This window comes from Perissodus microlepis, chromosome 15 (assembly GCF_051167445.1).
Source record: "Perissodus microlepis isolate ML-2025 ecotype Zambia chromosome 15, ASM5116744v1, whole genome shotgun sequence".
NCBI lineage: Eukaryota > Metazoa > Chordata > Actinopteri > Cichliformes > Cichlidae > Perissodus > Perissodus microlepis.
The window spans coordinates 35,351,467-35,376,527 of NC_140475.1; the positions used below are offsets into that span (position 1 = coordinate 35,351,467).

Here is a 25,061-nt window from a genome sequence, read left to right on the forward strand (position 1 = left end):
AACTATAAAACTTTTAATGTAATTGTTAATATTAACAAAAAACTCTAATTCAGTGTTTAAATAAAGAGATGGGTGCCAGCGTGTCTTAAATGATCAATATAAAGTGAAAAAAATAAACTGTGTAAAAACAAAATGCCTTTTTAAACTTTATAACGGAATAACTTACTGTAGTCTAAGCTTTACATGAGCCTTAAACCATTAAAATTCTCCTTTGCAAATGTAAACTTGTTTTTTAATCAAGTTTAAGGCCTTAAAAAATCTGGAAGATTGGCTAAATCTTTGATGCACTTGAGAAAAATACCGTTTTCCTTATTGCTGTCGCGATAAAGCATGATATTCCTCCGCCGCTTCCTATATTATACAATGGGAGGAGAGACGAACAACGACTCGGGCGGAGTGATTTAGTCAGGACTACACCCAAGCGCCTGTCCGGTTGCAGCGGCTCCTCTTCGTTGCCTAGACCAGAAGAAAGCCGGGACGTAACGGTGCCGGGGGGGTTTTGCTTGCTGGAGGCCCGTGTAACCACCGATAAATACAGCTTTCTCACAGTTTCTTCGTCGTTCAAGAGGCGATCGTGACTTAGCTTACTTTTTTCACCTTAAAACTAATTTCACAAACATGTCCTGGCAAAGCTACGTGGACAACCTGATGGCCGATGGCAGCTGCCAGGACGCGGCCATTGTTGGGTATGCGGACGCCAAATATGTCTGGGCATCTTTTGTCGGCGGTACCTTTGCCAACATAACGGTACGTATGTGCTGTACGTCGGTATTCCTAATTGTGTATGAGCATAATGCACATTTTTGCATGTCGCTTATACGTTTGTCTGCATGCCAGGCCTTGTTGAATGGGGGATAAGCGAAGCAGTGTGGGTACACATGGTATCCGGTGGTCACACATAGGATCCACTGGCATGTGTGCGCCGTTGCTTTTCAACCTGTCGCCTGCAATTGCCACCTTTCCTTTCCCGCTTTTATTGTACGTCTACTGTCTTAACGCTTAAGCCATTTTCCCTTTTAAAATAACTGTGCAGCACCGAAGAGCTCAAGCTAGAGATCATCGTTGCCGCGAACTCGAGCTAAAGCGGCTAACTTGGCTGCTAACAGTAACTAGCCGCATTGGAAAAGCTACAGTAATACAAGAAAATTAAACTGCAGTCCTATAAAACTATTGTATCCTGAATTAGTCATTCGCATGTTTATAAACTGCTTAGTAGTTTCGGCTACCATAAGCTTTTCCATGCAGACTAAGTCAGTGTTACCAGTGATTAGCGAACTACACGGTTAGCTCAAATCGGGCCGGTCATCTCCCTCCCCACCACCATCATCCTCAGTCATTACTAGCTAACGCTAACGGCGCAGGGTTGGCGGCGCTCGCACGCATTCCTTACGTGCTGGCGTTCCGTTGGTCCTTTTCAATTTTCCTATTCGGCTTCTGTGAATCTCTCCACCGCTACCGCCCATCATTTTTCCAAGATGGCGGACACGCTCCCAGTTTCTTATTCATTTTTGTCCATGGGAGCTAACCGAGACGTCTGGGCTCGGATCTCGTTTTTTTTTTTTTTCTCATTAGCATGCCACCCCGTGTTATGGACAGCATGCGTCGGATGCTCCTATTTTACAACAAATAAAACTCAGTCGACTGAAAGTAAAGCTAACTTGTTTAACAGACACATTCGGGGTTTTCCTTCATCCTCCATTTTGTCCGTTAAATTTATTTTGCCAGTCATCTACGTTTTTATTCGGGACTCCCCCGGTTCCAACGTGAATATAACGAAGATTTAGCAGTTCAAGCTGGCTATTATAAAATGAAAACCCCGCTCATGTGGCGGGGACTGTGGTTTCGTTATCTGAGGTTAACTGGGAGTGCCCACTCGGAGCTAAGGAACGGCAGCGTTTTTCCTTTTGAAATACAGCAGTTTCCTTAATGGACTTTTTAGCGTGTAAAAGAAGCTTGCTTTTACCGGCTGTCAACCAGCATGCCCGGTGCTTAAATTTGGTAAAAGGAATCCCCTTTTAATGAATACAGAAGGTTTTCAGGGGATCTGAAGTCGTTTTCATGTGGGGATGGCGGCTTTTCATTCCCGGTTGAAGTGACCAAATTAGCAACCCAGGCCTGGGCTTGTAGGTAGCCGCCATGCTATCGTTATCTTACGACGTGCTTTGAGTTTGCCGTTTTCCCTTCCTGACTGTGTGCCATGACTCTGCACTTCTGGACTCAAGGGGCAACGCCTTTTGTTCTGCAGTTCGCTCCAAATAAAGTAGTTTGAGCAAGAAAATGTATATATTTTTTACTGTACTGAGTTTCAAAGAAAACAAATAAGTTGTCCCCAAAAGTGAAATATTAGAAGCTTAACGTTTTCGTCATTGTGGTATGGTCGAGATTTCAGGACTTCTCCACCGGTAGCATAAAGGAGACTTCTTGAAACAGACCATGTGCTTTCATCTGCCCTGGGCTGGATGGTCTCTGTATCAGTCTAAACACTGCCCTCTGTGCTAAGATGACTAATAAAAACCATTACACACTTTAAATAAATAAAAAATAAAAAAAAGGGGGGGGGGGCACTTTTCAACAAGACTTAATCTTTTAATATGCATCTCTTTTAAAGAGAAACCTCAATAATACAGTGTGGTTTGAAATTTGTTGACTGGAGTCGAGGGGGGAAAAGGGCAATCTGTCAAAGATGGAAACTATGACCTCATACATTTTTAATGACTGAATTGTAAACCATATTAATTAAAATATCCCATAGGTATATTTTGGGCCTCTTGCAGAGTAATCAGTCAAACCAAATACTTCATGATAATGGAAATTTAGCCTGGAGGTCTTCTGTAAAATACATTTTTTATGTTGGTGCCTTAAATGGGTCCTGGTGCAGAACAAACTCTTAAGATGTACAGATTAGTTTAGGATATACTTCCTGTTAGATGTTGAAACCCCCATTAACTATATATAGACTAAGGGAAATCATTACACGAGAGTCCAGCCAGCTCTGGACATCACGTGCATAAATTCAGTCATAGTTGAATGTTGTGCAGTAGTGGCAATAAATACTAATTCTACCCTCTTGTAATTTAAAAGCTGCAGATTAAACATGAATGCAAGCTCTGAGCACAAGGCTTTCACAGACTAGAGTTGGGCACACTTGTGCATTTATCATTAGAACTTTTTTACTACAATAAATTCCAAATTATTTCAGTATGTTTCTCAATTTATATATTAAGCAATTATGTTTTTGTTGTGGAGGGACAGCAGATTCTGAGCTGAGAGGAGGCTGGGCAATTAAACTTGAGGATGGAGCAGTTGTGAAATCTGGGCTGGTGCTGATGTGTAAAAGAAGTTTGGCTGATCTTCTTGTGCCAGGGAAACACAGGAAATGAGTAACTTTCCTGTAACGAGCGTCTTTCAGCTCTTGATCAGCGTCATCTTGCACCAATTTTTAAAACTGCCAAAATTTGATCGAAGACAACAGATTAACACTGGACAATGCAGCCATCAGCCAAATAATTTGAAACACTGGTGTCTGCTCAGGCTTTCACAGTGTGTGTGTGTGTGTGTACCTAATTAAGTTGTTTGTGTAGCTCTTGCTCAATCTCGAGGCTTCACAGCACCCACATTATGGAGCAATACATGTGTTTAAATTGTGTTTGTGGAGAAACCCTCAAGTGTCTCCACATAAGCAATATTCTGCATTGATCTTAACAAGGATGTACCTGACCTCCTGATCTCTGTGCTTCCTCCTAGCCTGAAGAAATTGATGTGTTAGTAGGAAAGGACCGAGAGGGATTCTTCACCAGTGGGCTGACCCTGGGCAATAAAAAGTGCTCCGTAATCAGAGACAGCCTCCAAATTGACAACGACTGGACAATGGACATCCGAACAAAGAGTCAAGGAGGAGAGCCCACATACAATGTTTCTGTAGGCAGAGCAGCCAAAGGTAAGCATCAGGTATACTGCTGTTAGCAGCATAAATCTTGAGTAGTTACACAGTAACCTGCTTTGAGTTTTACCATTTTAGTTTATCTGTTTATTTTTGCTTTTAAAACAATATTATTGTCTTGTGCAAGCATGTGGGGTAGATGTTGACTGCACCTTTCCTCAATATATGACAGATGGGTGTAAAATGTCTGGATATTACTTTCAGTGACGGTCGATAACGGGCCGCAGTTGCTTCCACGTAGAAATGCATATTCAGGTTGTTTGAGCTCAGGAAGTTCATATTCAGAGATTATTGCTATGACTATTATCCAAGAGTGAGTTTATTTCCCTGCTATAGTTATATTGCAGTTTAATTGGTATGGTTTACCTTTAACACTTTAAGACTAAGCAGCTTACAAATGAGAAAATCATAATCAGTTATGGTTTAGTAAAGTGTCTGTATGTTTACCTTTTTTGATATGTGAATTTAATCATTTTGCCTCCAGTTTATTCAGAACTTCTTACAGCTGCCAAAAATCGGAAATTAAAGGGTATCATTTCTTTGTGGAAATGGTTATAAACTAGATAAATTCTTAAGCTTCAGCCTTAAATGTGACCATCAGTAGGTTAAATTTAAAGGCTTTTTAAAATGTATTTCTTGTCATGGGTCACAACCTTGATAATATTTCAGTAAGCTGAAGTTGAGTCTTTAAGGACTTGCCTGAGAGTTGTCAGTTTTCATGTTGCCTGTGTGGGCCCCGATGTCCTGTCCTGCCCAGTTCATGCCACAAGGTACTCTAGCTAACAGAGACTGCATCAGCAGTTTCTGGGCTCACTTTTGGGATCAGGATTTCTGGGAAATCCTTTCTGGAATGCATGCATCTTCCTCCTTTCTGGTTTAACACCCCCCCTTTCCTTCAAATTCACCACCTGTTTTTCCCACTCGCTTCCACTCTGTCCTAGTACTTGAGGCACATGAGGGTGTTTTGTTTTTTTTTTTAAACACATGTATTGAGGAGAGGTATGCCAAGCATGCTGCTGCATTAGTGATGGTTAATAGTTCCTAACTTCACTTTCTTGTTCTTTGCTGCTGTCATGGCGCATAATGACCCATTAAACAGACTGATAGGAGCAGAAACAGCCATGAAATGCTAGGCTTTGTGTGCCCCACCCTCTTGGCCAAACAGCAGGTATTATTTGGATATTTTACTCATGTAACTAAAATGGACATAGAAGCTACTCTTGCAGCCATTTGACCTGGTAAACAAAGACTGACTCCCATCAGTGGCTAAAACACTGACTAGATAAACTTCAGCCTCTCTGCATTGAATTTGTTCATCACTGTAAAGGGACTTTGGACTAGTTTCAGAGTTCTGTGGTCTACGTTTAGCAGTTTAAAGTGTAGTAAAGCCTTGATCTGGCTTTTAGCTCCTGTTAAATCACAGCATGCTGGGAGAGCAGTGTCCTCTTAATAGTTTATAAAATAATAAACAATACATTGAGTCTTTGTGGCAGTTTGCTATTGCAGTGGACTCTGTGCTAACTCCAGCTCTGTGTCTCTGCTTGTTTGGGCATCACAGATCTGACGACAAGGCTTTGCATGCATCCTTCACGTTTATTTTCCTGTTGCACTTACTGTCTTCCTAACTGTAACGTGACCTGTCGCCACCAGCAGCACCGATAAGAAAATGAATGTTGGAGCTCTGCACAGCCTTCAGAGTTGAAGGCACCGCTCTGCTTTCTGTGCCATTGTCTTCCTTTTGTAGCCGTCTCGTCTGCCTTTGCCGCTTTAGCTCTGTGCTCTTCTTCTTTTCATTGTGTGATCTCCGCACCTTCTCTAAATGTCCCTTCTCTGTCTCTTTTCTTTCAGTCTTGGTCTTGGTAATGGGCAAAGAAGGGGTCCATGGAGGCGGATTGAATAAGAAGGCATACTCGATGGCAAAATACTTGAGGGATTCAGGGTTTTAGTTTAGTTTTGATGTAGCTTATGCAGTGTAGGGTTAAAAAAACAAATAAAAAAAACAAAACAAAGGAAAATTAAAAAAAAAAAAGCATAAAATTTTTTGGGGAAAAAACAAAGCAAAAAAAAAAAAATCTGTTCTATCTAATGTTGAGCCCATTCTTTCCCCCGCGTCCCCGAACGGTCCCGTTTAAACAACCCCAGGAGCATTTCTAAACGGCACAGGGTTCGAGCTCTGTCCCCATATTTGGCCGAGATGGCATTGAGTGTTATTCTTTTTCCAGCCCTGCAATCAACATGCCTGTTCATTTTATTTTGTTTCTTTTCCTTTGTGTACTCCAGCATTGGTTATTGTCATGGGGAAGGAAGGTGTCCATGGAGGGCAGCTCAACAAGAAAGCATTTCAGATGTCTGAGTACCTGAGGAAGTCCGGATACTAAAGCAGCCTGTACCCAGCTACCTAGCAGCTCACCCTTACCACCCTGTTGCATTTCACACTACTTCCAGTCCTAGTTTGTAGTTTTTGTTTTTCTGCCTTCTCTTCTCCCCATTTGTTATCTGTCTTTGCTGTGTGGGTTTTTTTTGTTTTTTTGTTTTTTTTGTCATTACCCCAACCCACTCATTCCCCCCCCCCCCCTCAAAGCACTTGCTCTGTGTACTCTTTAATACCCCTCTAAGCACTCTTCAGTTGATCCATAGCAAAGATGAGCATGTTGCTAACAGGATGTCATGACAAATTTGTACTTAAAGACCAGCAAAAAAAAAAAATTCTCGCTGAACACTCAGTTAAGGCTTTAGTGTTTAATTTGAAGCGTATTCTTTTATTATTTTTCGTCCACATTAGTGCCCATCACTTAATCACACACACTCCCTCCCCGAGCAGCCGATGCCTTTGGAGCACTAAAGCTCGTCACGTCTTCCTCTGTCGTTGCCCCCACCCACCCCTCCACGTCTTGGTGGGGAGACTGCGTGCATCTCGGACCACCGTCGCTCCCCTCTCTGATCCACCACTACCCATCCACCCCAATCTTCGAAAGTCCCTCTTGCCAAATTTTCACTTCCTCCCCTTCCTTTTCAAATCAAGCAAACACTAAACCTCACTGGGCAGTCTTCAAACACTACTCGCCACTCCGGCTCCCATCCTGTCGGATATCACCCCTTAGTCTGTGTTTTTTTTTTTTTTTTTTTTTAAACAAAAACCAAACAAAAAATGCGAGGATGCTCTGGGGCATCACTATTTGATCTTGGCGAGATCAGCCCCTCTCCACTCCCCTGTAGATCATCTCGAGCCCACAGTAGATTGTAAGAAGGGATCCAACTGAGGACTTTTGTGATCACCTCTGTCCTTCCAAATGTGGTGGTGGTGTGGGACTCTCCTCCTGGCATAGCAGCCCTCCCCTATTACACAAAAAATGAAAACCCACGGACATTCCACAGTAACAACGGCTCAGGCACTTAATACTTTTGTTTGCCAGCTCCTGTAATGTATATTCTTTAATTTCTTTTTGTTTTCTTTTTAAAGGCTGCCTTTTTCCTTTTTTTTTTTTTTTTTGGACAGTAGACATCCCAGCATATAACCTTCTGGAGTGTGTCCAGTTTGAATTTCTTTTTCTTTATATAGGACCAAGTATAGTTGAAGGTCGGGTATTTGTACACTCGCTCTAAATCATGTGAAGGATGGCTGCTTTTTATTCTTTCTGATGAAGGAAACACTAACCAGACAGTAATACTAAAGTATCAGTGGAGGTAAGGGTGGGAGTTTATGAAGAAAATGATCATTAGGTTTTGTTTTGTTTTTCTCTTAGAAGAAACACAACTGCATTTCAGCAGCCCCATGCTGTGTTGACAACTATAATACTGTGGAATAAATTGCCTTTTCTCTAGTCAGTTGAGCTCTGGGGAATCAGCCTGTCCACGCTCAGCACTGCTAACAACGTCCAAGTGGGGGGAATAAAAAAATAACAGTAGAAATGACTCTTAATGGGAGATGGGATTAGTTGGAACAAAGACGCTCATGGCTGTTTTGTCGAAACTTTAACTGCAGAACCTGTGTATCCTGTGCCATAACGTAGAGAGATCTGTTGCTGTTGTAAAACGGATTGTTACCCACTGTCCATGAAGGGGTCATTTCATTGGCACTTTTTTTTTTTCTTTTTTTTTCTAGCTTCAGCTCCACTGTTTAGGCCTTGTGGGATATGTGTACTCATTAAAAAAAGAAAAAAAAGGAAAAAAAAATTGTTTCAAGTCCTGTTTGCCGGTCTATTCATTTTCTTTCCTCACCACTTTTTTTTTTTTTTTTTTCTTCTTACATCTGGGATACAGTCTCTTTAATGCATTTGATTTCATATGCATAAAACCAAGAAATGCCATAAATTGATTTATCACCTTGTTTACAGACAGATCAAATAAATTTATTCCAACCAGATTGTGAGTTTACTGTCTTCTCTGTTGATCTGAACACTTTACTCTCAGTGAATCTGTGGTAATGTTTGGACTGAGCTAACTGCAGGTGTTACCGTCAGGTTAGGCCTCATCTAAGGTGCCTGAGTTCCCAGACACAGGTTAAGGGTAGTCCCAGAACATAAAAGTTTAATTTTTTTTCCTTATGTCACACCAGACTTGAGACATTACTGCTTTCATTACAGCTGTTCAAGAACTTGAGGTGGCTTTTGATTACTTTAACAGACGTTCAAGGTCCATCAAAACGCATCTCATCTTTACTCTCGGATGTTTAAGGTCCATAAAGTGCTCAGAAAAAACCATAATGTGACATTTCCTTACCACAAGTCCACAGTTCCTGTTAATGGAGATGATTAGAAGGTTGCTGTTGTGATTGGTGTGGGGGTATGGACAGGCTTGGGGGCGTCGGGGGATTCCCCAGGAGCATCTTCCTTGGAGGGCTCAACCCGGGATTGCGGTCACGGCCTATTAAGGGCTCTGTTGGCTCTTAGGTGACGGTTTCCTCGTGGCTGCGTGCAGCGGGGGTAGGGGAGGGTCTGTGCTGACGGACGTGGGTTACTGACCTGGGTGGGTCCGGGACAGGCGTGGGGTTCTGGGGGTGCTCCGTCTCTGGGCTGGGGCTTGGGTCCTGTTTGGTGTGTTGCCGGGGTTGTGGGCGGGTGGGTGTATGGGGGCCCAGCCCTGGCGCAGGATACTGCCAGTGCATCGAGCCACCTGGGGGGCTCTTCAACAGGTGGGGGAGGCTGTTACATCTTGCAGGAGGTCTCCTCTCTTCAGGAACTCACTGCAGGAGGGGGAGATACAGGAGAGGTGGAGGAAGATCTCAGCCTGGGCGTCTATTGTCTTGTGTAGTCTGGAAGATGAGTGGATGACGGGGTGGGTGCAGTTTTCTCTGTGGTGGGGTCGGGTGGGCTGTCCCGGGCTCTGTGGGGCCGGGCGGCACTGCTGAACTGGTCCGGATGGGCCTGGGCCCCCTTTCCCTGGCGGGTTGCGGAGTATGGGGGTGCCTACTGGGGTCAGCGGGGGAGCTGGCCCCAGGGAGGGGTCACTTGCCCCTCCCTTCCTTCCCTCCCCATCTCCAGCTGCCTCCCTCTTCCCGCTCCACCACAATCACCCACACATGCAGGGCCTTGGGGTAAAGGTGTGTCCCCAGGGTGCAGGGGAGGCATCCCTCCTCTGTCCCCTTCTGGCTGCCTGTGCCTCAATTTTATCCCACAACTTAGACATTCACATTACTCACAGTCTCATAACACATACATATAGGACCTTGGGGGTGGGCACGCTACACGGAATCCAAAAGACCATCAGGGTGTACACCTCAGCCCTGGCGTCGTTGCCCACCTCTCAATTTTAAATACACGTAGACACTGAGGGCTATCAGGAGGGGCTATGCGCTTACCTGCTGCTCTCTGGCAGGTAGCTCCATGCCCTCCTGGGTTTCACATGCATCAACACTACATATGAGTGGGCGGAGGGAGGTTTGGAGTCTTCACACACCCCCGTTCTCTGCAGCCTGTTGGAGCGGGGGGTCTGGGAGGAGGAGTTGGCCGTCCAATTGGGGTCTGGAATGTGGGGCCTCCCTGCTGCTGCCGAGTCGGGGAAGTCTGCTTCTCTCCACCCCAGGGAAAAGGGTAACACTACCTGGGTCTGGGTGCAGTTTCCCCCTCCAGGGGCAAGGGTACCTAGACCTGGGGCTTAGAGTACGCTTGGGGAGTGTGATTGTGTGTACAGCGTCTCTTTGTGTCTGTCTCCACGTTGGGTGAGTGTTGAGTAATTGCATATGAGAGCATGGGGGTGGGAATGGATTTTTGTATCTGTGTGTGCCTGTATGTCTGTGTCTATATGTCAGGTTGGGTATCAGACTCCACCTCTCTAGGGACATCTCAGGCCCTCCAAGGTATGGAGGCCTATCTCCCCCCCACCACTTCACCTGCCAGTGGCAGACGCCCTCAGACATCGGTGCGTTGGTGGTTCTTTGTGTCCGGGGATGGGCGTCCAGGTACACACCGGCTCACTCCTTGGTGGCTGCTTGTCGGGGCCTGGAGCCTGGGGCTCACTCGGGCCACTTCGGGGGTGGGGTGCCCTCGGCCTGGGGCTCGGTCACTCTGGCACAGCTGGCTGCCGGCGGAGCTCACGGGTACGTCACTGCAACCCTCCCTGGCTTCTGCTCCGCGGCTGCTGGGTGACCCCTCATCTGGGACTCTCCTCAGCTCTTTCTGGGATAGTGGCGCGGCTTTTTCTTCCTTGGTCTCTTGTGTTCTGAGGGCCTCTGGATGTCTGGAGTCTTGATCTCCTCCATACCTGCTTCATGCCCTGGAGGACGGGGCTATGGCTCCCCACACCCTCTAGCAGATCATTACAAGCGCGTTCATGCTCACAGGTGTACACACGAGTGCTCACACACACAAACTACACCCTTTTTGGCTCCTACCTCAAAGCACACTGTGCGCTGTCGATCTTACGTGCTTCACAATGTTTAATATTTAGTATTTACTGTTATATTCCCATAGATCATCGTGATGTTGTTCATTATGTTGCTCTTTTTTTTTTTCTTCTGCTTGTTTTCTTTTTCTTTCTCAACAGGTGATCCAGGTGATTGATATGTATTTTTTGTCCTTTATCCCCGTCCCTCTTCCCCGCTGTTTTTCTTTCCCTCTTTCTTAAAAAAAAAAAATTTTTTTGAAGGACAAACCAAGCTCTTTTTTCCCCTTCCACTGGAAATGAGGAAGTGATGAAGAACCAAGACCAGATCTGCCACGTTTTAGGCCTCAACTACAAGGCCACCCCAGAAAATCCTAATCTAGTGTGTAGATGTAAAACTGCACTCATTAACTAAGAAACTACTGATATTTGACTAAAGCATAAAGATTCCTTTACTTCCACTTTCCTAATGAGCCATGTCAGACTTAACAGGCCGATTGGTATCGGATAAGGTCATTGGACGACTATTGAATGTTACCAAGAAACCTATAATTGCAGGATGTTTTTCAGCTCAAGTAATGAAGCTCAGTCAAGTTTCTTCGTCAGGCGTTTTATTGAAGTTTTACAGAGATGTTTGAGCAGGAAAACAAAAAATACATGAAATGAGAAGGCAACAGGATTTACGAACAAAAATCAAGCTGTGTTATGAAAAAAAAAAAATCTGATTATTTACTACAAACAGTCTTAAAAATACATCAGGTCAGTTGAGCGTGCACCATGAGGCCTACCGAACAACAACTGCTCGAGTTTAACGAAATGAAGTTCACCACAGGCGACGGACAGTTCTCACAATCTGAACTGGTGTAAGCCGCAGCTTCATGTGACACCACACGGAGAGCACACCCTCTTCTTCCAGTGTGTCACTCAGACCAGTTTAACTAGAGCTTCTCTTGGTGTGAATCACTATAACAAACTGTGGCACAAAACACAAGAGCTCCTTAAACAAAACAAAAAGGTTAATGATAGAAATAAATTGGCAAACCACATCACTGTGGCTCAAAGTGTTAATTTTATAAAACCAATGGTGCATAGTGGTCCAACCTGTGTCACTGTAGCATGAACATGTATATACAATAAATGCAAGATGTCCTTTATTGTGATCTATATTTATATACACAGTACATTTACTGATCGTGTGTCCGGGACCTTTGGACTCGTCTGCTTGTGTGTCATCTTTTTACGACTAAATAAAGAGTACAGTATGGCAGTGTACTGTACGCATCAGTCTGGCCAAAGCGATGCCAAAGGTATGCAGACAGGAGCTTCGTCCATAATCATGATAAAAAACAAAAACTTAAGATTTGTATTTTGTGAGAAGGAAATTACAATGTATTTGTAAGCAGTGAGAAGAACTGGGATGACTCTGCATTGTGCCCACAACAAAAGTCTCTGCAGCTGTGAGGTCGGGCAGGCCGAGGAGCTTCTAAGCGACACGTCGGTCAAGCTCGGGGCAGGTCGTGCTCGTGGCCTTCGGAGCACGGCTGCTGCATCTGCACCACCACGGTCTCCACGGTGACCTCCTCCTCGGTGTCGCTGCTGTCCAGCTCGTCGTCCTCGTACTCCGAGGATTCCTGGTCGTGCTCGGAGCGCGACGCCCCGGACATGGTGCCGAAGGAGTGGGCGCTGGTGGAGGCCAGGGAGCGCAGCAGCGGGGTGCTCTCAGACACCTCCTCGTTCTCGGGGCCGCTCTCCCCCTCCTCAGAGTCAGAGTCCGAGTCGCCCTGCGAGGGCACCACCTTCTGCTTGCACACCGGACACGTCTTCTTAGTCTTGGTCAGCCACGGGTCCACGCACTTGCTGTGGTAGGCTGAGAACACAAAGGGCATCCTGTTTATGCAACCCAGCCTTTGATAGCTGTCACAGCAAAGGTTAAAGTACGAGAATAAGATCACGATGGCACCTCGTTATCTACTTAATAAAATGATAACGATCCAAACAGAATAAACCAGAGTAACTGGCTTCTGTCAGTGTAACTGTGGGTATTTTGTAGTCACTCACCATGAGAGCACGGCAGGACTCTGAGTTTATCTCCCTCTTCATATTCATCCAGGCAGATGGCACACACGTCGTAGTTATCACCTGGGGGGAGAAAGAAACCATATTCTCCCTTTAATTGAACACATTTGAAAGAAAGTGGCTTTCTGAGCACCTGAGAGTCATAATTTCTAATAGGGATGGGACTCATTGATAAAGATGCCGCATGCTTAATAGTAGAGAATGAATGCACTGTGATCTCTGACAGTGCTAATGTTTCTGAAGGTCACTGAGGTCGAGCAGGTTCACAAAGTCCGGCTGCCTCGCGAGTCCGATTTCCTTCGATTCTTTGTCCCTGCACCACCCATCCCATCCTCAGCCTGCAGGGCAGAGCAGCATCTCATTCCCTGTGCGCACTGAAAGCTCAGGAATTCATCAGCGCACTCCCTCTCAAATTCCACAGCGTTCTCCTTTTCCTTCCCTTCCTCTTTCCCTGCCTGAGCTGGAGGGAGGCCGGGAGAGCAGGGGGCTGTGGGCCGGTGTGTTTATGTAAGCTCTAAATGAGCATGTTTTCCCTGACTGAGCTCTCTGTGTCCGCGCCAGAGCCGCATGTGACCGTATAAGGACGGGGAGTCGCATCAACCGCCCCTCCTTCCTTTCCCTCCATCATCGACTTCCAACTCGAGGCGGCGTGTCCGACTGCGGCTCCGCCTCGGCCGTTTCACTTTCAGCTTTGTTTTTAACTCAAAACACCAACATAACCACAATCCTCGCTAATTTTCTTTTCGTCCAACACGACTCCAGAGCGGCCTCCATCCTTTCCTCTCCTCGCTGCCAGTGCTGAACAGTCGCAGGGTGAGGGAGAGTTTGTGCAGGCACAGATCCAGTATCCAGTATCCACTCAGGAAATGCTGAACTGTGGCAATAACTGAGCTATTCTGAGGAGCAGAGAAGAAAAACGTTCAGTGGCTTTCTGAACTCTGTTCTGTGAACTCTGAGGCCTCGCACTGGGGAGATAACATTTAAAAATAAATAAATAAAAATGCCATCGAGGATCGCTTTCTGCTACACTTCCAAAGCTGTTAGCACTTTATTAAGTCTGCTCAGAACGGACAAATATGGCCTGTTCACTCGAAAACTTAAGAGATTCCTCCAGGAAGGCCCAGGGCTCTGCACAGCACTGCAGCAGAACATAATTCACAGTCTAACCGAGTCGACACCCGTCACAGAACAAATTACCCCCATGAACTGATCAAAGAAACTGCTGGGGATGTTTCTCGAATATTCCACCACAATAACGCAATTTCTGTGAGCTGAGATTCAGGCTAGGCTAGGTGGGGTACATAACATATCTAAAGCAGCGTGTTTTTCATCAGGATGGTGGTTACTCCTCATCCTAGTTTAAAAGTTGGGCTGTTGGACCCTCGAAAAACATCTAGGCCACATCTGGCAACTTTTCAGATGCTGGGAATCCCTCGCAATTACGTTTCGGGGCTAGTAGCACACGTTAAAAAGCTCTGAGAGCTGGTGCAGCTCCTCTCCCCTCCATTTTTCCCATTAATCGGCCAGCCTGCCAGCATTCCTGGCTCTCAAGGGAACCACGCTGTCCTACTGAACTTCAGACAAGCAACAGAGCTGGGGCGGGCAGGCGAATGAAAGAGAGGCTGACAAAAACTGGGTAAAAGGACGAGGGGGGGGCATCTACAGTTTGTCACCGCCGACCAGACAAGGACAGCTGGCAAGGAGGCCACTGAGCTCAGAGACAGAGAGGGCTCCTCTATACTGACATCAACATGCTTCACACACCGACGGCTGAGACACTGCAGCTGCTCAGTCCAGTCAGTGTGTGTGTGTGTGTGTGTGTGTGTATGTGTATGTGTGTGTGTGTGTGCTCGCCTTGGTTTGAATGTGCAAAGCTGCAGGGAGGGGTGGGGTGACTCATCATACACAGGGAGGAACAGACTGCAGGTCAAAGATCACAGGAGGAGTAAAACCAAGGGTCAAAATCAATCCCTTCATTCCTTTATTTATTGTTTTTTCCAGTCAGTTTGCTGCACGTGTGCATTCACACTTTCTGACTCATACATCTGTCAGACGCCGGCTCCTGACAAAAACTGGCGTCAAAGTGAGGCTGAAGCTCGCTTTCAAATGTCAGGCTGTCAGTGGAGCTGATGCAAGGTTCTGTAAGAAAACTGGAGCATATGTCATGTTAATGGCAGTGCGGTGCTTAGCCGGCAGTCGCACAGCTGCAATTACATAATGCTGTATGCCGGCACAGGTCTTATGTTACATACTGGCATTGTGCGCTGATTGCACGGGTATTGTGGCTTTCATTAAGGCATTGTGCAGACACTCCTTGTCTCGCTTACTATTCATTTCAGTCTGAGGAATCCCACTTCCATGCACACAAGTGACGTTATCCACCATCACCCCCTCTGACCCATATCTTTACGAGCACTGTCTGCTGGCCAACTGCAACAGTCGAACTTATCTAACCAAACGACCTGCATGACAGCAGACTACAAAAAGAAAACATCATGTGTCTCAATAAGGTGCCGGGCCCACAGACTGTATGTGCAAGATGGACACAAACAGCGTGACATCACACACCGGTCAGTGAGGCCCCGCCCGTCTTAAAGCCTTGAGCTGTAGATTTTAGGTTGTACCGTGTCAGTGCTTTGAAGTGATGAATAAGCAGTGGATGTGACTGAGCAAGTGAACGACGATGCACGCTCACGTGGTAACACCACATGACCTGCCCTCACTCTTTACCCCTTAAAGCTCTTTTCTGAACTGAGCGGTTTCTGTCATATATTTCAGACCTGCCTATATAATAAAATGACTGGGTTTGTATTAGAAGTTAGTGAGGGTGGTCCCTGCCTATGCACACACAAGCCATTCTAATGGTCATCAAACTACGTCTTTATTGATATATATATACACTGAAGGGTACACAGGAAATCATCAAATGTTGTCTTTATGGAGGAAGGAGCTACATAGTAACCAACTTCAATGAGACCATAAACTCATCAGGAAAGTGTTTGGAGCTTGCTCGGGTCACTTCCTCAGACTTTTTTTGCAACTAGAGAAGTCGTCCTCTGCTGGGTATGAGAAAAAAAATGCTATTTAGGTTACCATGTTATCATTTTATCTCTCGGCTCGACCACCATCTGCTGCTATCACAGCTTTAATGTGCCATGGCATCAGTTCACCGACTGTCTGGAACTCTAATGGAGTTCTGTCTTCCAAAATTTGGTGTTTTGGTAAATTGGCATTTTGTGCGTTGGTCCAAAATGTTCCACTGAATGACTGTGAAGCCACAGAGTGACATTCACATCATTTTCATGCTTGAACCATCAAGCGAGACCATTGTGCCTTCTTAATGGGCATCCTAGAAGAAATCACTGTCACAGTCACTCAGACAAACTCTGTAATATTCAATTTTGTCTAAATACATTCGACAGCCACTCTATTAAGAGTGTTCACCTGTTTCTTAATGCAAGTATCTAATCAACCAATTAAATGCCAGTTATATGAAGTTCAAACTGAGCATGAGAATGGGAAAGAAAGGTGATTTAAGTGACTCTAAATGTGGTTGTTAGTGCCAGACGGGCTGGTCCGAGTACTTCTGAAACTGCTGACCTACTGGGATTTTCCCCACACAACGGATGCTGGAAAAAATGGGAGAAAATTCCTTCTTGATGTCAGAAGAGAATGGCCTCTTCAAGCTGGTAGGAAGGCAACAGTAACTCAAATAACCACTCGTTACTACCAAGCTATGCAGAAGATCACCTACATATCAAGCCTTAAAGCATAAGACCGCACCAGGGTCCACTCCTGTTAGCAGTTTGCACAGGCTCAACAAAACTGGACAATAGAAAACTGGAAAAATGTTGCCTTGTCTGATGACTCCAGTTTTCTGCTGCGACATTCGGATGGCCGGGTCAGAATTTGAAGCATTGATCCAATCCTGCATCAACACTTCAGGCTGGCTGTGGTGGTGTAACGGTGGGGAGGATATTTTCTTGGCACACTCTGGCCCCCTTAGTAGCCATCAAAGGTGTAAAAATAAATAAATTACAACCTGCAAATCAATTTTTACTAAAGTATTTGCTGAAGTGATGGACAGATATCTGCCGATGCCGGTGTGAGCTCCTCTGTCAGATGGGGAGCAGATACTCTCATCAGCAGAAAGACATCCTGCCAGCACAGCAGCAGCTCAGGCTGCGGTGACGATAATTAGCTGGCAAGCATCTTTCCACTTCCCAAAGTGACTCCACACCATGCTACATTTCTTAGCTCCCCTGACCTATGACTCACAGTAACACACAGCAAAGCCATTACAGATTTAGATGTATACCAAGACTGCCACTAACAAGCCTCCTGAAGTAAATGGTAAGCTTTCGATTTGGGCTTGCTGGCTGCTTCCACATTGGAGTGATTATTGTAGCCAAGCTGAGACAGGGAAGCACTAAATGATACATCAGCCAAGAGACAAAAACCTTAATAGCTTTGAAATGATCGAGGTAACTGCACTTTAAACAAAGTACAAAAAGGTATCAGTGATTTAAATGTTTTACGAGACCTTTAACACGAGAACATGCCCACTGAACCTCTGCAGAAAAACGTTCTGCACTGCAACTTCCGCTGCATTTCAAAATAAGCACGTGAACATGTAATATTCTGCACAACTGTTCAGGGTTTCAGATTTGCAGCTTCAAGATCAACAGCCACACAGCATCAGAGTACTCCCACTCACTAAAGCTGCATCTGATCAAAGCACCCCAGAGTCCAAGCTCAGCATTATCCGCTGCAACTTGGGCCAAGAAGGGCACCATTAGACATCTTTCCCAGTCTGAAGCTGCACCGTTGCAGTGATGAAGTTCAGGCACGGTGCCAAAAACCTCAGCAACGGTGCAGGAAGCAAGTTTTCTTAGCATCGCATTGAATTGTGTGGAGTTGAGTTGTCCCAAAGCAAGGCTACAGCTAAAAATAATACAAGTCACAATGTGGCGCTTAAACCCCTCCCACACACACATACAACCAGCTGCTGTAAACAATGATCAATAAATGACAAGCTTTTGCATTCTAGATGAGGGTTTGTGTGGAAACCATATAGCCATAGAGGCTCACTGGTGTATGTAGCTAGTATACCACTAACTCACAACACTTACAAAAACAGCCCATTTCCCTTTACGTGACACAAACATCAGAAATAGTGCTGCAGTCATTCCAAATCCAGAGGCCAAATCCTGCTTGAGGCCTTCCTCTTACCTGAGGTAAGCACCGCCTAACAACACAAAATCAGACAACAGGGGTGCTGTCCCACTGCGACAGCCCTCCCATACTCAAACCTGACACTTTGTTTCTTGCCAGGTTAGCATTGCTCCAAAGTGCAGAGCTCAAAAGGTGATTAGGTGGAGATTTGGTGTCCCCTTCCCATGTTGTTAAGCGCTCTGACTCAGCTGACAGGCGTGCAGACGCCGCCCCGGAGGCTGTTTCCTGAACGTCCGAACTCGCCTGAGCAGTAAAGGGTGACTGCAGCGGTGCTTAGTGGAAACCCCAAGTCAGAGTGGGCACTGCTCGCAGACGCAGCCGTGACAGTGCACAAACCACGGAGCCTGACGTGACAGAAACAGTGACCAGAGCAGCACATGCTGCTTTTAGCTGGTCTGCTGCACGTGCTTCCATTACTGGCAGGCAGGGAGGAGCAGCTCTGCTCATAACCCCCCCTCAATTAGCAGCTTTGCAAGGGGGATACTTATTATGCACCACCCATTCTCTACAAAGCTCCCCGGTGTTTCCCTGCACAGACGACTGCAGTCCGGGGCTTTCCAGCCCGCAAAATACATCTGCTGGAGGTAACACAGCCAGCAAACATCTAAATACACAGACAAACTTATTTACCCAACACACAACGAGGATTTGCCTTTCAAAACAATGCTATAGTCAGCCTGACACCTATACTTAGAAAGAAGGAGAAGCCACAGAGTTTTACTTAAAAAGCTTTCAGAGGTTTTTGATGAAACACTCAAATATTTACACAAAAATAAAAGCAGAGATCTATTTTTACTTCATCACATTTTCTCTCCTATTACAAACAAGCGGTACATGCTCTACTGTACATCTGCCTGACAGGTAAAATCCAAATTACACTTAGCTTTCGACCCAGCCGGCCCCCAGCATGACCGAGATTACATTCGGTCATGTGTCCAGTTTCAACAGAGAGGAGCTCTAATCTGCCTTTGTGGAAAAAAATCAAGTCCATATTAATCCGATTAGGTGCAGAGCTCCAGGGAGCGGTGGTGTGTCGCAATGCATCGATGACATCTCTGTTCTTGGCCGAATCACGTGAGAGAAAGGAGCGAAAGGGCAAAAATAGCATCTCAACAGATTGCGAAGGTCAGAGGTCAGACTAAAAGATGTGTAAACGCCTGGTTGCTTCAGGGAGTCAACACAATGCTGGAATATTTTTTGCTAAAGGAAAACAAACTTCATTGAAACCTTGCTAACAGACATGTAGCACTGTTCCACATAATGGGCATAATGATGATGTTGTGCTACACAGTAGCTTTAGCAAAAAACTGAGCCACCTAGAACTCTGAGATTAACCTTTATTGAGCCAGGAAGTGAAATTATTGAGATTTTCGTCCTCCTGTGAAGCCTCGACGCTAACCACTGATCTTTTCCTACCTTTCTTGTACTTGTGGATGGGAAGCTTCTTCAGCTGATCTTTGCGCAGGCGGCTCCTCCGAGCTCTGTGTCGATCCTGGACAAACTTGGTGATCTAGTTGAAGCACAAATAGAGCAAAACTGTCAAAATGAGCGCAAACCACACACAGATCTTGTGCAAGTAAAGTCAAAGAAGCTTAAATTTACAGTGCATAACAAATTTATTAGACCACCTGTCATAAAAACAAGAAACTGCTCAAAAACACGTTTAAAACTTTTTAATGTTATTGCTATTTATTAAGCAAATAACAAACTGAATTATTGTTTTCGTAACAAAATTTGAGCTAACACGCTGGACATTTTTGAGAAGCCAAAAAATGAATCAAGCATAACATTCAACCATGAAAACAATGTCTTTCTGTTCAGGGATGGAAGTAAATTAATGTAATTTGGCATTTTAATTAAAATTAATAATGTACTTTACTATTTTTTCTGCTTTTCTGTAAAACTGTCAATTCAAAAATTCATGATTAACAACAATAATTACAATTCAGCATTAAAACTAACATTTCAATGAAAGAGCTTGCAAATACTGGTGGATTAATTATTACAGGAACATAAAAAATAAAACGACTTCAACCTGGGCTGAAGTCTGGTGCCTGATGAAGAACGTTTTGGGATTAAAATTTGGTTTTCCTAAAATAATTTAGAATTATTTTTACAGCAAGTAAGAGTCCTTACGAGGAAAAAAGCTCTTTCAGTATCAGACCAGTGTGGATTTGACTGTTTTTACTTCTTAATCATCAAATCGATGGCAGTAAAACAACAAATTACTATCCATCTTTACACAAGTTTAGTTGTTCCTTTGTAAAATGCTTTAACCCTGAGTTAAAATGAAGACATCTTAAATTTACCAACCATAAAGACCACAATGAGGATGAGGCAGATTCCCACGATGATGAGGAAGGGGATCAGGTAGTATTCCAGAGGCAGACTGAAGTCTGGCAGGAGGACCACGTGGCCGCTAAAAGAAAAGCAGAGCGCTGTCAGGTGCAGGACGTGGTAAACATTAACCTTTTCACAGACAGGCATTATGCTGGTGACTGTGACCTACACCAACAGCACTCTGTTATAGCTCATTGCTGTGAGCTGCCACATTAAGGAGATTCCCTTTAGTGCTTTTCAGCTGTGTGACAGTCACATAAAGGTCCCCTTATCAACATAATGACATTTTATTTCAGTCAGAAGTCTCTCTGCAGCAGACTATCTGTGCTTCAGGCAAATATGTAACAACCAAACTGGCCCACGCTGACGCAAATATGCCAATACCATGTTTGGTGCTCGTTCCCCGGGCTGCGCAGCATGTGGGAATAACCCTCATGTATTAGGATGTATCTGACACAAACACCAACCGAGTTAAGGTGGAGAAATGAAACGTTAATGTTGTGATCTCTGAGCTCATGTGATCGGCAGCGACAAGTCCTCTTCTTGATATATTACAGTTCACGCTGCGCATTTTGTTTTACAGTAACAACAAATTAAACTCCTGGCTGGAAGGCAAAGAATGGCCGGTGAGTGATGCAGCTTTATAAAGCAGCCAGCTCTCCTCTACGTGTTGAAAGTAAGAATTGTTCATAGTGGAGTGTGAGAGGAGCCGAGCAGGAAGCTGCTTCTATTTATACTGATGGGCAGGAAAAGAAAAAAACAAGAAGAAAATGGAGAGATTTGGGTTTGAGCTTACCCCTTGTCATACATGTAGTCCTCTTTCAGAGTGTTGGCAGTCTCCTCGCCCACAAACACAGACGGGATAACCAACTGCTTCATGATATCCACTAAAAAAACCAAAACAAACAAAATGGATAAGTTACATACATCTAGAATTACTCAGTTACTTTCAGTTGCAGCTTTTAAAGCTCCTTTCTGAGCACTCAAAGTGCTTTTTTACTGCAAGTCTCATTCACCCATTCACACACATTCATGCCTGAGCATTTTTTAACCTAATGTTCACACACGCTGATAGATGCATCTAAGGTACATGTGGTGATCGGCATTTTGCACAAAGATACTTAGACAAGCAGGTTGATGGAGCCAGGGTTTGAACCACTGTCCTTCTGATTAGAAAACAACTTCCCCAATAAGTCAAATACTTTACACCTGAGCGTTTGCAAACATCGATGCATCCTTTCGAAAGATTTTTTTTTTCTGCCTGTCCCGTTTGGATCTTTAGCCGTCAGAATTGTTGTCTGAAGGCCAAAAAAAGATGCCTACTGGATTTACTTTACCAAGTGGATCATCATGGCCCTGCCATATTGGTCCATTTGATTGACCTTTATTATAATTATTTATTTATTTTATTTTCAGTTGTTGCAAACGGGACAGACATGATTGGGCGATAGGACAGGGAGAAAGAAAGAATGAAAGAAAGAGAGGGAGAGAAATACAAATTAGAGGGGAGAAGAGATGGTGAGAAAGGAGGGAAGAAAAAAAAGAAAGAAAAGCAAACAAACAAAAAAGAAAAAACACCTGGATCACCTGTCAAGAGAAGAAAAAAAAAAACAGGAGAAAACAAGCAAAAAAGAGCAACATAATAAATACAACACCATCACAATAAACTAGCTGACAGTAGATACTAAATATTACATGTTATTGTGCAGCACGCAAGATCGACAGCGCACAATGTGCTTTGAGGTAGCAGCCAAGAAAGGTGTAGTTTGTGTCTGTGCACACCCGTGTGTACACCTGTGTGGATCAGCACACTTGTATTCAAAAGGTTTCTCCATGTAATGATCTGCTAGGGAGTGTGGGGAGCCATAGCCCTGTACCCCAGGGCATGAAGCAGGTATGGAGGAGATCCAGGCCCCAGACATCCAGAGGCCCCAGAGTACGAGGACCCAAGGAGGACCACCAGGGGGGCAACTGTGCCACCCTCCTGGGAAGAGCTGAGGAGAGCACCAGACGAGGGGTCACCCAGCAGCCACGGAGCTGAGGCCAGAGGGGGTTGCAGTGATGTGCCCGCGGGCTCTGCCAGCAGCCAGCTGTGCCAGAGAAGACCGAGCCCCAGGCCCAGAGGCCAGAGGGCGCCCCACGCCCCTGGTGGCCGCTTGGCGGGGCCCAGCTGGGCCACAGGCGCCAGGCCCCGCCAAGCGGCCACCAGGAGTGAGCCGGTACATACATGAGCGCCCAGCCCCAGACACCAAGAACCACCAACACACCGACGTCTGAGGGCATCAGCCACCGGCAGGGAGTGTGATGAGGAAAGATTTTAAAGGTTCACCAGCTGCTGAGTTATGCCGCTGAACAAAGACCAGAAAAGTGTTTGTGCAGAGTGAAGCTGATCTTCTTGCTATGAAAATTCACCCATTCATTATTTCTGTCCTATCACACATTTGTGTAACATGTTATGATATTGTAATACAAAAGTGATCTGTGTGACCTTGATCTTCGACACTTAATCCCAAATTTTAGCATTACCGAGCTGTTAGCTTCACAGGACAGACATCCAAAAAGGAAAGGAGGTTCAGACAGTTTGGCCACCCAACAAGCACCCATTAAAGCACTGAACTAGATAACAGGAGCATCTTACCATCGTTGGATCCCATGCCGATTAAGTCATCGGACTCCACATTGTGAACAATGGCTGCCTTGTAGCCGGCTTTTTGGGCATTGAGGACCTGAAACAAACAAACAAACAAAAAAAAGGCAAAACCGTTTACATCCGATTGTCAATCTGAAAAAATTGTGGTGGGGGTCAGGTGGATAAAAGTGACAGCAGTATATGTGATAACAGCAGTTTCTGTCATATACTGTGACCAAATTAGATTTTCATTATTTAACAGAGCATCATGAAGCATGTGGTACCGCTCAACATTTCTGTGGCTCACTCTCTAGAAAGACAAGCAGCATAAACACTGAATGAGCTTTAATTGAAGATACAAAATAGGAAGCTTCCAAGGAAATGATGGGAAACGGGGCACAGAGAAAGCCACAAAGTATTTGTAATGGCTACAGGTTAAAGACCATATGAGAGTCCAATGATGTGAAGATACCCATAATAGTAATTACAAAAACATATTACATATATTAGTAGAGATTGTATCGCTCAGTTGGCTTGGGAAAGTCTTGGTAGGAGTTGATGAGAAGGAGTAAGTGGACAGGGAGAGAGAGGAGTCTGGGCTTCAATGCTCTGCCTGCGGCCCTCTCAACCAAGGCTCAGATGAACAGCACGAATAAAAAAAAAGATATTTAGACTGGAATGGCTTTGTGTCCTGATGCCTGGTCTGCTTCAAATGTGCTACAATTTCTTATTTTATTTATAACAAACAGCCAACATGGTTCAATCTGATACCCTACAGGCGCTTTTCTGTGCTCTACAACAAAAACAAGCCATGACTATCAGCCATCAAGAATAAGTAAGAACACAACATGTAGTAACAAACACAAGCTTTGCATTTCAATTCTAATTGGACAATTTATTAATACTTTGCAATGTAAATCTTTAAAAATACTATTTGCATTAGGCATGTACTATATCGTCTAATCCGCGTTAATACCAATATAAACTTACATGATGCAAAACTGTCATGTCGCGATATTGTGTGAGCAACGACCGGGAAAACCCGGGCATGTCTGACAGTAAGAGCTGCGTTTCAGCATCAAATTATGATTTTTTTTCCCCCTACAAGGGAGCTACTTCAACAGTCTCCATCAAAACACAGGACTTGAAAGGTGTTCCTTCTGAAGGTGGAAACCATGAGGCAAAAGACACAGTTGAGTACAATCAGCCTATGCAGGCGGGCAGCTAGCAGCCGCTGATGTGCGATGCAAACGTACACAAATGACTCAACCAAGCATGGCTGCAGCACTCAGAAGTTAGAATCAATATGACAGGAAAAGCAAACAGTGCATGGAAATCACTGATGCAGTAATATGGAGGTAAAGCAGGGCTTTAACCAGCTGGTTAGAAAGTGCCACCCACAGCGTGGCTTTTTTCCCCCCCAAGTTTTATTATGTGACAATATCATGCAGGCCCTGAAGAATTACAGTGTTAAATTATTGTTCAAATAAAACAGGTGTTTTATACTTTTACTTAAAATTTCCAGGGAAAACACTAGTTATTACCTACTACACTATAATCCTGCTGCTGGCACCTTTTTTTAAATAAAAAAAAAAAAAAAAAAAAAGCTCTGCAAACTGCAATAAAAGGTCACTCAGATTTTTCATGCATCGTCACAAATATCCTGAAAATATTGTGAGTTTGAAAACAGATATTCGTTATCATGCAATTCTTCAATTTAAGCCAGGCTGAGACAGTACTGTCCATTTCCTTTAGCCAAAGACTATTATCATGTGCTTGTATGTGTTTTAAAGTGTTGCACAAACATCCCACCCTCATCACACTCTTATTAATCATAGATGTGTACCCGCCCACCTCTTCTACAAAACAGACGCCTGCACTAGTGTGTAACGTGTTTACTGCATAGGTCAGTGCAGCAGCTATGCTCTGAAACCTTTTTTTTTCCCCTCTTCATAATCTAGAAATGTCCCAGGCCAGGGTTTTTCCAAAAACTTGCCAGCTTTGCACAGTTATTTTGGACAA

The 25,061-nt window shown here is 44.6% G+C and overlaps 2 protein-coding genes across 3 annotated transcripts in view; one reads left to right on the top strand and one right to left on the bottom strand.

Annotated features, from left to right (window-relative positions):
- The first annotated feature begins 405 nt into the window (after positions 1 to 405).
- On the top strand, positions 406 to 8,303 carry LOC146372567 (profilin-2-like). 2 transcript variants are annotated; one of them, XM_084953474.1, is made up of 3 exons: positions 406 to 747; positions 3,745 to 3,937; positions 5,789 to 8,303. In XM_084953474.1, the coding sequence occupies exons 1-3, from the start codon at positions 619 to 621 to the stop codon at positions 5,884 to 5,886; spliced, it is 420 nt and encodes a 139-aa protein (XP_084809600.1). In that variant the 5' UTR covers positions 406 to 618; the 3' UTR covers positions 5,887 to 8,303. The 2 variants fall into 2 exon arrangements, with proteins under 2 accessions (XP_084809600.1, XP_084809601.1); XM_084953475.1 differs by having other exon boundaries at positions 409 to 747; positions 6,221 to 8,303.
- Positions 8,304 to 11,353: 3,050 nt separating this feature from the next.
- The window catches only part of rnf13 (ring finger protein 13), a 39,663-nt gene continuing 25,955 nt past the window's right edge, over positions 11,354 to 25,061 (bottom strand). The window contains exons 5-10 of the mRNA XM_084952883.1: positions 23,049 to 23,136; positions 21,207 to 21,297; positions 20,384 to 20,489; positions 19,487 to 19,580; positions 12,818 to 12,898; positions 11,354 to 12,626 (exon numbers count right to left, since the gene is read on the bottom strand). Coding sequence (XP_084809009.1) covers positions 12,259 to 12,626; positions 12,818 to 12,898; positions 19,487 to 19,580; positions 20,384 to 20,489; positions 21,207 to 21,297; positions 23,049 to 23,136 — 828 coding nt within the window. The 3' untranslated portion in view covers positions 11,354 to 12,258. The remainder of the gene's footprint in view (positions 12,627 to 12,817; positions 12,899 to 19,486; positions 19,581 to 20,383; positions 20,490 to 21,206; positions 21,298 to 23,048; positions 23,137 to 25,061) is intronic.